Below are 16,172 nucleotides of genomic sequence, written 5' to 3' on the forward strand. Positions count from 1 at the left end.
AGCTGGGCAGCTGTAACAAGTGTAACATCCCGATACCGATACCCTTATAAGCGACCGTACCATATATACAAAACCGAGCGCAATTTCTTTGAAGGTATTTTTTGCCATTCTAAACGTATTTAGTCTAGCAAACACAAACTAGTTTGCCCACGGCAGTTTGGTGGTCGCCATAGTGTCGTGTGTTGCTTTCACGCAGATGTTAAAGATTCCGCTTTCTCCTCCACGTGGCCAGCTTTTCTAGACTTCAAGTTACGGAGATATATATGTATCAAATATAATCTATCAAGCAGCTTAGAGCCCCCTTTACCCCCTTTGCAGTTGTTACACCATGCTATTCATTTCAATGCGAAAAAATGGACTTCAAAGTAGTCAAGCAAGATCAAGTAAAAAAAAAAAACCTGTAAAGTAAGTAAGTCGTTCATCTTCGATCTAATACAATACTTCGGTTCTGTAGATGATGCTAGTGTAATCTAAATTCAAGTTCAAAATTTAACGTATTTTTGTGTTTCCCTTATCCGGTTTTTAGTATTTCTTCGAGGTGTATTATATTAATATGCTGTAAAGGTAAACAACGGTTACGAATATAGTCGTACGTGGAATGCGTCGTGGCAAATCACATCGCATGAAAGTTCTGTGAATTAGTGCTCAATATGCTCTGTTGTAGCTGTTTTTTTTTCAAGATTGCAAACGGACGCCAAAGCTACCGGGAGCTGGTGGCGAAGTGGAAAGTGCGACGAACACGAAGCGATTCACGTGATGCTCCCTTTGTGGTCTTTTGATTGTCTTTTGTCTCTATTGCTGAAAATGTTTTGGCAACGAGGAATCCACCAATCAAGTGAAACTTAGCCATGAAAAACAAAACCATCCTTCCCGAAAGGCATTGGTACGGGTAATGATTTGAAAGTGGTTGCTGATGAGTACCTTCATCAATATGATGATATTGTTGTAGAAAAAATTAGCATAACCAGCATACTATACTTTCTTAAAACGTAATAGACTTGTTGCGAAACTCTGATAAGGAATAATGTTTTCGATAATAGCAGTGATTCGAACAAGCAAATTCTACGTAAATCGTGAAGGGCATTCAAGGGACTCTCAAAAGACATTCAAGGGACATTCAAGGAACATTCAAAGGACATTCAAGGGACATTTAAGGGACATCCAAGGGACATCCAAGGGACATTTAAGGGACATTCAAGGGACATTCAAGATACATTACACATATAGCTGACACAGAGCGTTGTTGCATAAGCACTCGCCGTGCTGGCAATCAATTTGATGCCAATAGCTAATCAAGGAATGATGCCACTCGCGTAACGATGGCGTTAAGTTAGATGATTGAACACTTCACTTAGCCACGTCACGTCTTGTCAACGGAGAAGTAAGCGGTAACCTCGAGAAAAGTATTTTCAGAGCAAAGAAAACAGGGACACAATTCAGTCAGCTGTGCACAACCACTGTGTACCGCTGGATGACAAGGAAGTTAAAAAGGACCGAAGAACCTTATGAAATGCAGCTATGACCAATACTTTTAAGCACATAACATCCCTATCTTTGCGTCCGAGTTCTCAAATTTCACATTACCAAAATGGCGTAGGAAGTGTTCTCTGATTTTTGATTTATGCATGCTATTACGGGTTTCTTGAATCGTAGCCAAATATCTAAATTAATGTGACAGTAGCTGTGTGTTGCTATGTATTTGAGTTCACGGCTGGACACGGTGTTTTAAAAATATTCCAACTAACAATTGCCGATTCGGACTACTACAATGTTTTTTTCTGCTGGTCGATGAAGGGTTCATAGGCTGCCTAACCTTTGGCTGCGAGCGTGGCGCACACCGGGAAGAGCTGTGTTTGTAGGCAACGAACGCGATCGCCAGCCGCCAAACTCCAGCTCATTTTGCTGGACCGGAATGAACTGAGAACTGAGATGACTTTGACTTGGAGTTCCCGATCCCGATTTGTGCTGGTTGCGTATATAATTACTATCACTGTCACTATCTATCGCTTCTTTCACTTCTTCTGCTTCAACCTATTTGGGAGCTTGTTGTAAACTACACATATCCTTCCGATCGTAATGACGTCTAACTTTTTCCGGGCTTGCTCCACTCTCTGAACCCTATGTTTTCGGAACGCTCACTTCAATCGTCTGAGACTCTTGCATGCATGGCTGTGAAAAAAAAACATGTTACAACATCACTCTAGCAACCGGTATCACACACCGTAGAGCACAGGCCATGGAAAGATCTATCATGAAGACGTGTGTCTGCGTATATGTTTATAATAGAATTCACGAACGATCCGAAAGCACCACAATGAACAGGCGCTACATCATCGACCAGCGTAACTCACACTGTTCGTGTTCGACACACTCTGCATCGCTCGATGTTGTTCTGGGGTATTTTACCCATGGCATGTTACTCAAACGGGTATTGGTACTCAAACTAACCCTAGACAGTTTGCTATTAGCTTCCCACTGTAGCAGAACCCATGTTTGAAAACAAAACTCCGTACCTAGAACTATCAGGAAGCCAATCAACCAACAAAGCGAAAATAATGGAATAGTTTGAAATTCAGTCCAAGGTTTCCTCTCCCCCGAACATGGCAACAGATTTTTAGTGTAGGCCACATCAACCGACCCCTGGACGTCTTGGCGACGACCCCTGCCTAACATTCTCCCCACGAATCGTACCGGCTATGCCAACTGAAATATCGCCTGCCATCCGTTAGTTTCGAGTCGCCTGCGCCATAGACCAGGGCGTTTGCGCCAACCCCACGTTCTCTATCTCACTCACTCATTTCCACTCCTTCACTCTCTTTTTCGTTCTGTGTGAGATTTTGCTTCGCGTTTTCCTACTAGGTAATTGTTCTCTCCTTCCGATGGCAAACGTCCTGTAGAGTATCTCCAGAGGTTCTCTTTGGCCCGTATTAAGATGATCGCTCATGATGGCTCTCGCTTTCTCTGTTTCTATTCTTCCTTTCTCTCTCTCTCTCTCTCTCACTCTCTCTCTTTCTCTCTCTCTCTCTCTCTCTCTCTTTCTTTCTCTCTATTTCTATGTCTCGTTCTACTTTCTTTCTCTGTCTACTTGTTTAACTTTCACGAGTTTCCTTCCTTTGGATTGATGTTTGTTGGAAAAGGATGTTAGACCTTCCTTCGCGTTCTTCGGAGAGGAGGGCGGCGTGAACATTATGGTAACCAGGGCAAACCTGTTATAAAAAAGTTGTTAATACAACTTGCCAGATATTAGTATCAACTTAAAATATTAAACTACAACAATTATCACAAAATATCAAGTTCCCAATTGTGTAATCTGTAATTTAAACACCTTCGCCGGGTTTATGCCAATCGGATCATTCACATGTTATAACAAGTGTCTTCAAAATCGCACAGTGTGTTTTTGAAACTTTAAAATTCAACCGCTTTAAATGCCAAATCAATTTCAAAACAAACACGGAAGGTTTACTGAGCATTTGGCGAGATTAGTATGAAATCGTACTCTATGGGCTGCTATCAAACTTCCGAGTGGTACGACTGGTCTCTTTCAAGGAAGCAATTGCCCAAGAAAGTTTGCATGTTGACGACGATAAGAACGATGTTGAGGAACTATTCTTCAGAAACAGAGTAATACCAGGCCCAAACCGCGCATGTCGATAGTGACTCGCAAGACGTTTTAGGAAACGCTTTTGGTTTGTCGAACCGTTTGAGTTATTTTTGATGTTAAAGATGCATCTCGCACAAATATCGATAAAATCACAGAAATAATCAAAGTTTTTCGGCATGTTACTAATCAGAGCATCGACCAGGAGCTAAAGATTAACTATCAAACAGTTTTAAGCCATTTGCGCAAAGCTGGATTCACAAAGAAGCTTGATGTTTGGGCGCCACCCAACTTACACCAAAAAAACATAATGGATCGAATTTCCTTCTGAACAATTTTGGCCTAACGGAATGAAATCGAACCATTAGTTAAGTGGATGGGTATTGGGGATGAGGAATGGGATACATATGACAATGCTGTATGAAAATAATCGTGATTTAAGCGTGGTGAAGCAGCTTAACCGGTAGTCAAACCAGGAATAACGGTTAGGAAGTTTCTACTGGGTATTTGGGTGGGACTTGAAAGAAATCGTTTATACTTAGTTGCTTTCGTGTAGCCAAACACTAAATTCAGACCTCTACTGTCAATTACTGCAAAGTTCGAAGCTAGTAATTGACCAGAACCGACCAGAATCTACCAACAGAAGAGGATTTGTGTTCTACCAGGACAACGAAATGTCACGCACGTCTTTAGTGATTCCCCAGAAAGGCCGGGAGCTTGATTGGGAAGTTTTAATGCATCCTCTGTGTAGTCCGGACCTTCCACCAAGCGACTGACACCCTTGTTACGCATTACAAAATTTTCTTGAGGGATGAAAAACTGAGATCTAAACAGGATTGTGAAAATGGATTGCTCGAGATTTTCGCCAATAACGAACAAAGCCCGCCAAACACAGGGAACGTGACTTTTTGAAAGTAAATTCACTTTATCGGACCTTTCACACCGGTTGCGGACGAGGCGAAAGTCAACAGAAAAGTCTTTCCCCCTGCCTTCCGTCGAAAACAATTAGAAACCTTGGGTAGTTAAAAACTAATCGAAGACAACTCAATTGAGATTTTTTTTGTATCACAAGCATGCAAAACAATTTTAACTTAATTATTACTTGTAATATAAACACAAATTCATCATAGAACTATTTTAATTCTCGCACCAAAAATTCAATGTCTCTTGAACTTCCAAATATAAACACAAATAATCTGTCAAAACACAAGACCCACCCACCCAACCTCCAAGTATACGAACCTTGGCCAAAGTTTCTCAGCGTCACCAAAGTAGAGTTGTGATTTTTGTCAACTTTTCCTTCGGCGTACGAAGTTTACGTCGCCAACGCCGACAACCGGTGTGAAGTGCCCCATAGAAACTCATAGAAGACAACGCGGTTTATTCCTTGACGTAACGCGCCAAAATGTCCGCTCGCGGTGTGTAGCGGACTTAAACCTTTCACAAGAGAGACATTATAAAGGTATTTTATATATATAAAGGTAAAGCCAACAAATTTTCCTGCAAAATGGTGTATATTTGACGCAAATCGGACTGTGGGAAACCTTATAAATATAGTTTTGAATTTCACTTAAAAATAATGGATTTCTTTTTTGCCAACCTAATATTTAGAACAAGCTAAATTTCTCTTCGCTAATTTTTCTAAATTTCATTTCTCTTCGGCGAAAAGAAGTTTAGTATCCTCAATGCATACCATTCCGCCCAGACAGTGTAGCCAAGCATACTCGTTTTGTTACTTGGCCTTTTTTACAGTCCTCAGGTATCATTCTTGTACAGATTGTTTCGATTCATTTAGCTTATTCTATTTAATTGATGGGATCTTTTCTTATACTCTAAGGATCATGAATAACCACATGTTCTCAATTGCCGCCTGATGTGGACAAAGATGTTAATAGCCTTAAACCTTGATATTTTCATCCATGAGATACTGCATTATTGCTTCTGGCTTGTGGATCGCCGCACTTTTCTGCGGTGCGGTGGAATTTTCACCAATAAGACTTCTTCAGTCATTAATGTTTTTGCTTTCATCAAATGCTGTCCAGCTTTCGAGTCACCACGATCAAGAAAGGTCACCAACTTCTGGCCTTCATGTAAATAATGCATCCCTGGAACATAATGCCGTTGTAATTTGTTTCGTAACGATGATGTAGTGTAACCATATGGTAGAACGTTTCAACTCCTCATAATGATAGTTGAGTCATACAAAAAATTCATCACTTCAAGGCAGTTTGTTTCACAACAATGGATGTTTCTAAACATGCCGATACTAAAATATCGTTCTTTTTTGAATTGGTCTTGGTTATGTGCGGAATTTTCCAGAAAACAAGGCCAGATTTGCCTACATGATATAGGCTACGTAGAATGATGTGCATTAAAGGGAGTTGTATACCTTTTGACGAATATTTTAGCGAGTTGAATGCTCGGTAGAGGAGATATTCAGTATACGTTTGTCAACCCGTTTTCGTGTTGATGGCTTACACCCAACAGGTTTAATATGATGAACGCGACTTTCGTTTTCATACAGCTTGATTATTTGAGCGATTGCTTGCTTGCTTGCGATTGAAATATCCCGGAAGGGAAGGTTCTTTTCGCCATCCACTGTATATCGGGCTTACAACTGCAACGTGGAACGTTATATTTCCAAGTTGTGCCAGTCAGTAAGTAGTATGCTCGTAAATAATGGCGGCATGTTTCTGAATAATATTAGAGTGTGATTCTCAAAAACTGGCATATGATGGATGCGAACAGAAGTATGTATTGATTATGTTCATCAATTGTCTTGGTCCGAGCTTGCGCTTTGCCATTGCAACCGATTAATCGGTGCGACAGTGATTCAGGCCACTATAAAAATTATGTGCTGCTTGTCCGTAACACGTTATGGCTGGTATTCCGGTTTGTCTCTCTCGCTCAGATAATAAGTAGTGAATTGGCATTTCACTATCGTTGTTTGTGTTGTGTTCTTGTTCAGTGAAATAGGACACGAATAAATCCACTATTGTTGCATTTCAATGCGGGAAAGATGTCTGCGAAACGAATGCATGAATGCGATGGAAAAACACGCCCACACAAAACCATGCGACCGTGTTTCAGAAGCGTGCGACGGAACACGGGAACGCAAGGCGAAGGAGAAAGAATAAGTTTTGCCTTCTCTCCCTAACGTTGATGAAATTTATTAGAATGTGCCGTTGAAAATATTGAACAAACAGTCCCAGACTCAGACAATTCACTGTCGCAACCCTGGCAGTAGCGTGTTTCGTTGTATTGTATACATACTATATGATACGAAACTACTGTTGGTTCTGTACTCTCAGAAGGGTGACGAATTTGGGAAAAATTCTTCCCATAAAAATTGGAAAAAGTTGCTATAATTTTCCCTCTGGTACAAGGTTGAGGTAACACTACATTGGAAGTACTATATCTATCTCATTTTGGACACATTTTGGACGGTCGCATATCCTGAGAATGCAACAATCATCCAATTAGGACATCTTGATGTTTGATGCAACCATTTAGAAATATTTTTTTTTGTGATTATGCGATAGAGTTTCTACTCTACAAATTGAGCCGTTGCAAACAAACTAATTGAAAGAACCTTTTCAAATTTGGTCTCGTGGTGGAAAACAGTTACTTAAGGTAACTGTTTGCCATATAGTTACTCAGTATTAAAGTTTGGCCAATTAGCTGGAGAAAAGGTATTTGAAAATAAACTATCAGAGAATAAAACTGGATTTTTTTACAGAATGTATATGAATATTTTGTCATACATACAAATGCATGCACTTTTCATACTTTACGAGATATATTAACGTAGCGTGAAAACGTTATTTGTCAAAAAACGCGTATGTCTGCTTTTTTTGAAGCGTCGTTGTGGTAAAGTGGGTTTTCCGTAATGTACAAGAACTTTCTGACAAGACTAGACGAGCAACACACTAAGACTAAAACGCTCGAATTTTTAACGTTGTTTTTGTATTCATTCATGCATTCACGTTGCTATTTGGTTTATGTATAGTATTTGGAAAAGCGGTTTAGAGAGTGTGGTATTTTCCGTTCGAGTTTTAGTGGCATTTGTAACTTTTAGATTTGCGAAATTTTTGAGTTTTGTTGTTTACAGCAACTCAGCTCTGCTGTCCTATTAACCCAAAAGATGAGCTATTGTCAATGGACTTCATTGTACTCGAATACTCTCGACCTTGCTTCTTGTTCAGTTCTTCACTGTGACTGTTGGTCATTGCTCAGCAAGAAGACAACATGTGGAATCAACTGCATCGATTGGTCGATCAGATAATGTCTCGATTACCGGTTGCTGTTTGGGTGCAATATGATGATAGCTTACCTTCGTTAAGATTCAGTGGGGCATCCATTGTTCCGTGTCAACTACCGTAGTACAGATGAACGTGATAAACGAATGCGATGAACGTAACGAAATTGGACGGCAGTGACAACAAGGATCAGTGGTTACTATCTTCACCAAGATGTGATGGTGCGTAGAGAAACCTGCTGCAGTCGACAAAAAGGGTTAGCAGGTAGTCGCAAATGCGGCACTTCGGTTAATCATGATGCTGTGTAGCATCACTGCTAGTGAGTTGATTGTGGAAGCGTAGTTCGCGATGATACAGGTTCCGCATGAGATGATAGAGGTATGTTTTATATGGCTATTGTACGTTTCCATAAGTTTTCATCTACAGTAGTGCCTCTTGCTCGTGAATAGGAGGTTGTTGATCTATTCGTGCTCACTTATAAAATCGTGAAAAACCGCGATAAAATCACTTGGCTGCTGGCCGTTAAAGTCCAGAGCAGCACACTGGTCCCTACACTGTCACTACCAAAGTGTTGTGGCCACATGGTAACTAGCAATGAACGAGAACCAACCGGTTGGTCTCTAACCGGAGTGACCGAGAGAGCTGTACTACAGCAATTCCCATTGTATTGCTTGGGCAGCAAACTACTTCTGTTATTCCACTGTTTATGGTGCTGTTGGTGGTGCTGGTGCTTCCATGATGCCTTTTGGTGTCTGTTACCAATATTATCATACTGGCAACTTGCGATTATCATTGTGTTGTGTGTACCTTTTGGTAAGCTTGTGGCTTAGCTGCATGCTGGTCGTTATTCATTAGCTTGGGTTAGCGTACTCCTCTAATTCACTTTCTAGGCACTGGGAGAGGCAGAAGAACGTTCCCCGTGGCCAAGCTTTCAAAAACCATGTCGCAACGCTGGAAACGAAGCAGCCGCGTCGGTGGTCCTGTTTATGAAAGATACAGTTCCAGTATTATCCTACTTTAAAGAGTGTTTGCGTTCGCCAACTGTACAAAATGATCAAACACTATCCTTTGCAGTTATACTACAGTTCCTCCTTGCGTTTTGTGCGTATAGTAAAATTGCTTACGTTATGTGCTCGAAATATATAGGAAACGAATACTTCAACTCTGAAATGCACGGAGGGTTCTTAAATTGTCACTCGAGGGTTTTGATTTACCATTAGTTGTCAGAACTGAGCATACTGCCTCCTGATAAGTCGGCGAAGTTCTTCGATTTTTTCCTGTAACAGAACCCAGTCGGTCAGTGACCTTTATTGATTCAACGCGCTAGAGGTATCATAAAGTAAAGAGTGCGCAACCGTAGGTAAAATCTTCAACCTGTCCACTCTTTTCCTAGTTATGGCAGTGTATCGCTTACGGAAAAACATAGCATTGAAAAGTTCACAAAGTTCTTCCACTGTGTCTCCACCGAATACTTTTTTGAATTAAAGACAGTTGCTTGCTAGCACCGCAACACCCCTATAGAAAGTTTTGGTGATGCTTGGTCGTGGAGACGTCCGATTTTCCCCTCTACGGGCGCTGTCCCATTTCTGTGTACGCAGGAGTGAGAACAATGACGCTTTATTTCATGCCTTCGCATGTAGCCCCCTAAAAAGTCGCTCAAGAATAAAAATAAAGGAATGAATAAATGCAGCTGATCGGCAAAGGCCAAAGAGAATGAGTCAAAATATTCAGATTTGAACTTTTAATGGTCAAATGGTCAAAAGGGTGTTTCTTTCCCTTATGCATACTTGCACTATTATGGTGATTTACGAATTTTTCCACAGAAAATACCGACTAGATTGGGTTTTGGAATTCTAGTTGTTCGACCTGTGTAAAGTAATGTTAATCTTCCAGGTAAATTCTTCAGGCCGCTTTGTTACGAATGGCCCAAAGGTTGTTCCTCCCACCCCAGAAACCCCAACCCCTCTCGTTGAATAATGTTGCCCATCGGTTTGCTCAGCCCACGCATACACCGTTCACATCGTCGGCTAGTAATCTTGCACATTAGTGTACAGGAGGCAGGGCATCCTGTACTGTATGGTGAGACCATAGTGCAGCGTACAATGGCTGTACTCCAAAGCACGCTAAAACGCCATGTACCTGACTATTTCAGTAAAGCTTTCAGCATATACGTAGTAAGCAGCCGATGGCTCACCATCTCTCTGGACTGCTAAGAAGCTGCCGTTCCAGCGTATCCACCGTCATGCAGCCCTCGGCGCCGTCCAACAGTCGCGAACGCACCTCACCGAACCACGGGCACTCCAGCAGGGCGTGCTTCGGTGTTTCCAGCACGCCGGGGCAGGCTGTGCAGTCAGGGGACTCGCCGGTCTTCGCGTTCCTTCGCCCTCGTTGCTGGTGCCAGCAAGTGTCCTCCTTCACAACATCAATGTGATCACCGACCGAACACCGATCTGCCAGCGAGGCAAATCGGTGGCATACCAGTCAACGCTGAACCGATTTTTTCACCACCAGCACGAATCGATACGAATTTTACATTGTGTTCAGTGTTGTGTGTTCATTGTGTTCATCTCGCCTTTGATTTGACGAAGTTTCTTATGATATCTGTACGGAGATATGAATATTCCACCAGAACGTACGCGGAGTGCCTACTACACTCGTGGAAACCTCATCTCAGTATGCGTATCTGATTATTACGTTATAGCACTATACGAGGGCTGCCTGGGCGTTTTCATCCCATCTCTTCTGGCATTCGGAAATCAGTACACTGTCTTCCGGTGGGACCGTGATGAAGATAACAATCCATGCACACTTGATGCTGCCCTTTTAATTGTTGTTTCGAAAGAACTCCGATCAGCTCCTTCATGGATGCTGTTTGCCTGGAACAGGGCTGGATTCCAATTCTACTGTCAGCTCTCAACATCCTCGTTAACCTTATCTACATTCCGCCGTAGCCCAGTTCCCACAACAATCAAGCAGGATATATAACAATATTCCCCCCTATTACCAAACTCAAACAGTCGAATCGACTCGAGTTCTCGAACACGAACGACGAACTCGATTGCCGGGATCACGGTTTTCAGTTAAAGAAGCTCTGAGTGCTAAATGTGCTAAAATGTGCTAAAATGCGCTAAAAAGTTTAAACGCGACACACCGCGAGCTGAAATTTTTTACCGTAAATTTTGGTACGTTACGGAAAGGCGAATTCACGTAGTCTTCTACGACATTCTATGAAGTCCTGAAGACCGGCTGTCGGCATTGGCGACGTAAACTTCGTACGCCGAAGGCAAATTGGTAAAAAATGACAACTCTACTTCCCAGTGGACAAAATTGAGTGCCCGAGCTACCCCTCTGCCTGCGACGCGGCGGAGGAAGGCTGAGACGAGTTCCGACCCAGTGAACAATTTTGAGAGCCCGAAGCTGCCCCTCTGCCTGCGATGCGGCGGAGGAAGGCTGAGGCGAGTGAGATCGAACGCCCCTCTGCCTGCGACGAGGCCGAGGAAGGGCGATCTCGCAGCGCACGAAGTGAGAATGAGACGCGTTCGTTGGTTGCCGGGGAAAGAACGGAAGGAATCCCCGTGAGTTTTGAAATCGCCGTGAGTTTGCTGGTGGAAGACGAACGTTGGAGAGAAAGAAAAAGGAATAGAAATAACAGAGACAGCGAGATCGGCGCAAAGTCCCGAAGTTCCGAGGGTCCGACAGTCTTGTCTTTGTTGTGGACTTGAGCGAATCGGGACGAAACCTGTGCCTCTGTTTTTCTAAGTGCCAAGTGTAAAGTACCAAGTGTTTGTGCTTCTCTGTCGATCACGGTGATCCTGATGGAAATAATCCAGGTAAGTTTATTGGACAGTATTCAGTGACAACCACATAATTTTTCGCTTTGCTCGTTTCAGACGACTCGTCACATTTGTGGAAAAGGTAAGTTAAAGTGACAGGATTGCAATGCTACAAATGTAACACTAACATTGTTCCTTTCTTTTATTTCATTGAAGATTACGGACCAAATGACGCATGGAAAATAAACCCGGCTCGAGCCCATGTACGCGACCGGAACAAAAGATATTTTTTGGCGACGCCACCCTCGAAAACGCATCGCCGCACGAATGCACGAATAGGTAGGGAAGAGTGAAAAGGCGAAACCAAAAACAAGAGAGAGAGAATATACCTTTCGAAGCCTACCAAAAACGCGAGATATTTTATTTCGGAGAGAAAGAAAATACGGGAGAGAAAGAATTGGAAACGAAGAAAGAGAGGGGACACACAGGAGAGAGGGAGACACCCTTGTCTCCCTTCGGGAAAAGGTTCGGGAAAAAAATTCGAGGGACCAGATTTCGCCAACGAGGGATTAGGCCATCTCAGTATGGGGCTATGTATGAACGAAATACACCAGTCCCTCGTTTGTCCCTGGTTTGTCCGTCGTTGGTCCCTCGATGCTCCATACTGAGAAAACGCCGGGGAACTCAAAATTGTTCACTGGGGAACGACCCACACGAACAAAAAAATGGCTCAATTTTTCATTTTTCTAGCCGCGGATTTCGACTCGTGAGATGCCCCCTCTCAGTATGGCGGTTTTACCGGAATAACTGAGTTCTGTGAAAATTGTAACGGTGAAATGTATGGAGTGAGCGTCGTTATACCCAGTGAACAATTTCGCTCTTCTCACCTCAAAATCGACTGCTGAACCACAGCTCATAGGCTTCTGAACCGCTACTTCAAATACGTTCTCCGATATAGCCTTATATGGGGGAATCGCTGTGAGGAGCCGTTAGGTCCATGGAGTGAGTAGCCGTTTAAATTCTCTCACCGAGCGGCCCCCTATCTCTCACGTGTGTGTTCTCTCGCTTTTTTCGTTTTCTTTCTCCCATATTCCCCCTAACCAAAATGAAACAGTTCGTATTTGGGCGGTACATTTCGATATATTTTCTCTCTCTTTTTTCGCATACACTCTTCACTCTACACTAGCGGTTCACAATTTGGTGCGTAGCCTGCCTTCGACGCCTTAGACGCGTTGTAAAATGCATTGCATCGAATCCTTTGCATCCCATCTGGACATCTGATTGGACATCTGAAACGAGCAAAGCGAAAACATTTCAACATTATTTGGTTGTCACTGAATACTGTCCAATAAACTTACCTGGATTATTTCTATCAGGATCACCCGTGATCGACAGAGAAGCACAAGCACTTGGTACTTTACACTTGGCACTTAGAAAAAACAGAGGCAGAGGTTTCGTCCCGATTCGCCTAAGTCCACACCAAAACTTAAAGAGAGACTGTCGGACCCTCGGAACTTCGGGACTTTGCCCCGATCTCGCTGTCTCTGTTATTTCTATTCCTTTTTCTTTCTCTCCAACGTTCGTCTTCGACCTGCAAACTCACGGCGATTCCACAACTCACGGCGATTCCTTCCGTTCTTTCCCCGGCAACCAACGAACGCGTCTCATGCTCACTTCGTGCGCTGCGAGATCGCCCTTCCTCGGCCTCGTCGCAGGCAGAGGGGCGTTCGATCTCACTCGTCTCAGCCTTCCTCCGCCGCGTTGCAGGCAGAGGGGCAACCTCGGGCTCTCAAAATTGTTCACTGGGTACCGGAATCCTGAAGCTTGTACCGGAAAAAATCGTATGGGCGCCGTGAGCGTTTTCCCCTACATTTTTATTCTCTCTTCCCCTCATTCCATACACCTCTCACCTCCATACTCTCAATGAATTGTCAAATCGTTTTGATGTTGTTAACAATGTTTTGTATTTATTCATAACCACAAATGTTTTACAATTACAATATTTCTGCAATTGTTTCACTATTCCACCATACACATGCACTTTTCACTTATCTCTGCGTGTACGTAGAGTGTATCCATCCCTGAATCCTGTATTCCATGTATCCTGTACCATCCGCCCTATCGACATTGTCCCGTACGCTTCTAATGGTTAGCTGAAAATGGAAACAGACGCGGTGCACTTTCACTATTTAGAAGTAAATACTTATCGAGAAATGCTTCCCGATGCTTAAATTTACTTACCGAAATAAGCAACAGCTTAGAATTCACTATTAAACATTATTTTTACACCAATATTTGTACCTCTTCGAATTGCTTGCGTCGTGCGTCGTACGTTTTGTATGAAACTAAAAGTTTCGAACAGTTTGATGTTGGAGTGCCGGACTGGATGCTACATGAGCGTAACAGAGACAAAAAAGTTGTTCGGTGTTGCGCTTTCTTTCTGGCCTTTGGTGAGAAACGAATCGGCGCTCAGATATTTCGTCTCAGTATGGAGAATATGAGTGACTTTTTTGTTCGGGTAGGGGGAAACTCTCACGGCGCCCATCAAATTTTTACCGGTATAAGCCGCAGGATAGCGGAGTCAAGACGCTCCCTCCATACATATTACCGGTATAAGGATCACAGAGCTCAGCTTACTCCGGTAAAACCGCCATAGTGAGAGTGGTGGTCTCACGAGTCGAAATCCGCGGTTAGACAAGTGAAAAATTGAGTGATTTTTTTGTTTTGATTCGGGCTGCCCGAACTACCCAGTGGACAAAATTGAGTGCCTCAGCTTTTCTCACATGGAGTTTCGAAGGACAAACCAGGGAGCATACAGGGACAAACCAGGGACCGGTGTATTTCGTTCATACAAATCCCCATACTGAGAAGCCCTGATCCCTCGTTGGCGAATTCTCGTCCCTCGAATTTATTTCTCGAGATGTCCCCTTGGCTCCCTCTCTTTCTTTCTCTCGTATTCCCTCCCTTCCGTTCGAGAAATGAAAATGCTTCGGGTTTCGGCTTCGGTTCGGTATCGGTTTATTGTTCGCTCTCTTTTTGTCTGTTTCGCTTGCTCGCCGATTCACTCTTCCCTATAGGGCATACCTATTCGTGCATTTCTGGCTGGCGCTATGCTGCGTTGGTGGTGGTGTGAGGATCTTGTGGTGGTGCGTAATGCAATCCGCCGTCGTACACAACATCGGTGGCTCCAGGGGGTGTTGTTTTCGGTGTTGATGCGTAGATCGTTTCGCTCGTAGTTTTCGATGCATTTCACAAAGGAAGATAAGAAGGTAAATTTTCGTTAGAGTTTTTGCATTGCATTCCTGTAATTTTATCTTACCTTCTCCACAAAAGTGACGAGACGACTGAAACGAGCAAAGCGAAAACATTTCAACATTATTTTACTATGACTGAATACTGTCCACTAAATTTACCTGGATTATTTCTATCAGGTATAAACGTGATGGAAAGAGAAGCACTAGCACTTGGTGCTTTGCACTTGGTACTTTGCACTTGGCACTCAACGGTTTAACGGGCACTTGGGTTAACCGTTCCCATCCGGCATTTTCGAGATAGGTTTTGACCGGTTTTGCGATGTGGGGTCGAGTTTTGTCATTTTGAAAAATCAGCTTATCATGTTTTTTTATCCCATTCTCGTCGTTTTATGGCCAAAGCTTTGTTTCAAATATATTTATTATTGTTGATGGAATCGTCCTTCAATAATTTCAAGCTAACAGTGCACCACACCTTTCATATTTCACCACATGCACAACATAACCGTCGCGCAGTGAATATTTCGCTTTTGTTGCGATGGGCCTGGTTCACCAAGCTGTATCCAGTCCTTTTTGGTTTTAGATTTCTTACAATAACTTCCCTTTTCATCACCAGTGACCATTCGGTACAAGAACCCCTTTTTTCTGCTGTGCAAGTAGTAGTAAAAAAGTACTCCCCGCAAAAAGGCTTTATCAGGAACAAAACATGACACAGTATGTCGCATGTCGGCATGGCATGTCGATCACAGTATGAGTTTTCTCTACAGGTTTTTTGATATGCTAGCTTCCACACTAGAAGCTTTTGCGCCAAAAATTCCGTGAGCTCCAGTGAGTGAAATGACAGTTCGTTTGTTTATGCTTTGATTTTTCAGTTTCCTTTCCTTCTCCTTCTATGGCCATTTTTGTGAAAATTTGGTCCGCTGTCGAAAAACTAGCCATATTTTTGGAAAGCAATAAGAATTTACCGAAATTTGCCGTAAACTGTCAAATTGAAAAAAAAAAACCCCGACACGTGAAAATATCCCGTAAACATAAGGCGCTCAAAAGCAACTCAAAGTAACTCACGCAACTCTACCAAAAGATTAATAGTTTCTTGGCCTGCCATACATTTTTTCCAAGTTTCTCATACTGTGGCCCCCGGGTAATGACAGTAGCTTTCAAACACATATTTCTTAAAAATTATTTGTTATATTTAACACATCGCTAAATAAGTTCGCAGGATGACATATAGATGGCGAAACAACTACAGAATCCTTATGATTTTTAGACAGTACCAACCTTCAAACGATAT

The 16,172-nt window shown here is 42.7% G+C and overlaps 2 protein-coding genes across 2 annotated transcripts in view; one reads left to right on the plus strand and one right to left on the minus strand.

Moving 5' to 3' along the window:
• LOC131214115 (cytosolic carboxypeptidase Nna1-like) overlaps positions 1–1,913 on the minus strand; it is a 21,572-nt gene extending 19,659 nt beyond the window's left edge. The window contains exon 1 of the mRNA XM_058208480.1: positions 1,814–1,913. Coding sequence (XP_058064463.1) covers positions 1,814–1,898 — 85 coding nt within the window. The 5' untranslated portion in view covers positions 1,899–1,913. The remainder of the gene's footprint in view (positions 1–1,813) is intronic.
• Positions 1–16,172, plus strand: part of LOC131214116 (glutamine-dependent NAD(+) synthetase) — a 52,078-nt gene that overhangs the window by 19,676 nt on the left and 16,230 nt on the right. The gene's annotated exons all lie outside the window — the stretch shown is intronic.

The sequence above is a fragment of the Anopheles bellator genome, assembly GCF_943735745.2.
Source record: "Anopheles bellator chromosome X unlocalized genomic scaffold, idAnoBellAS_SP24_06.2 X_unloc_1, whole genome shotgun sequence".
Lineage (NCBI taxonomy): Eukaryota > Metazoa > Arthropoda > Insecta > Diptera > Culicidae > Anopheles > Anopheles bellator.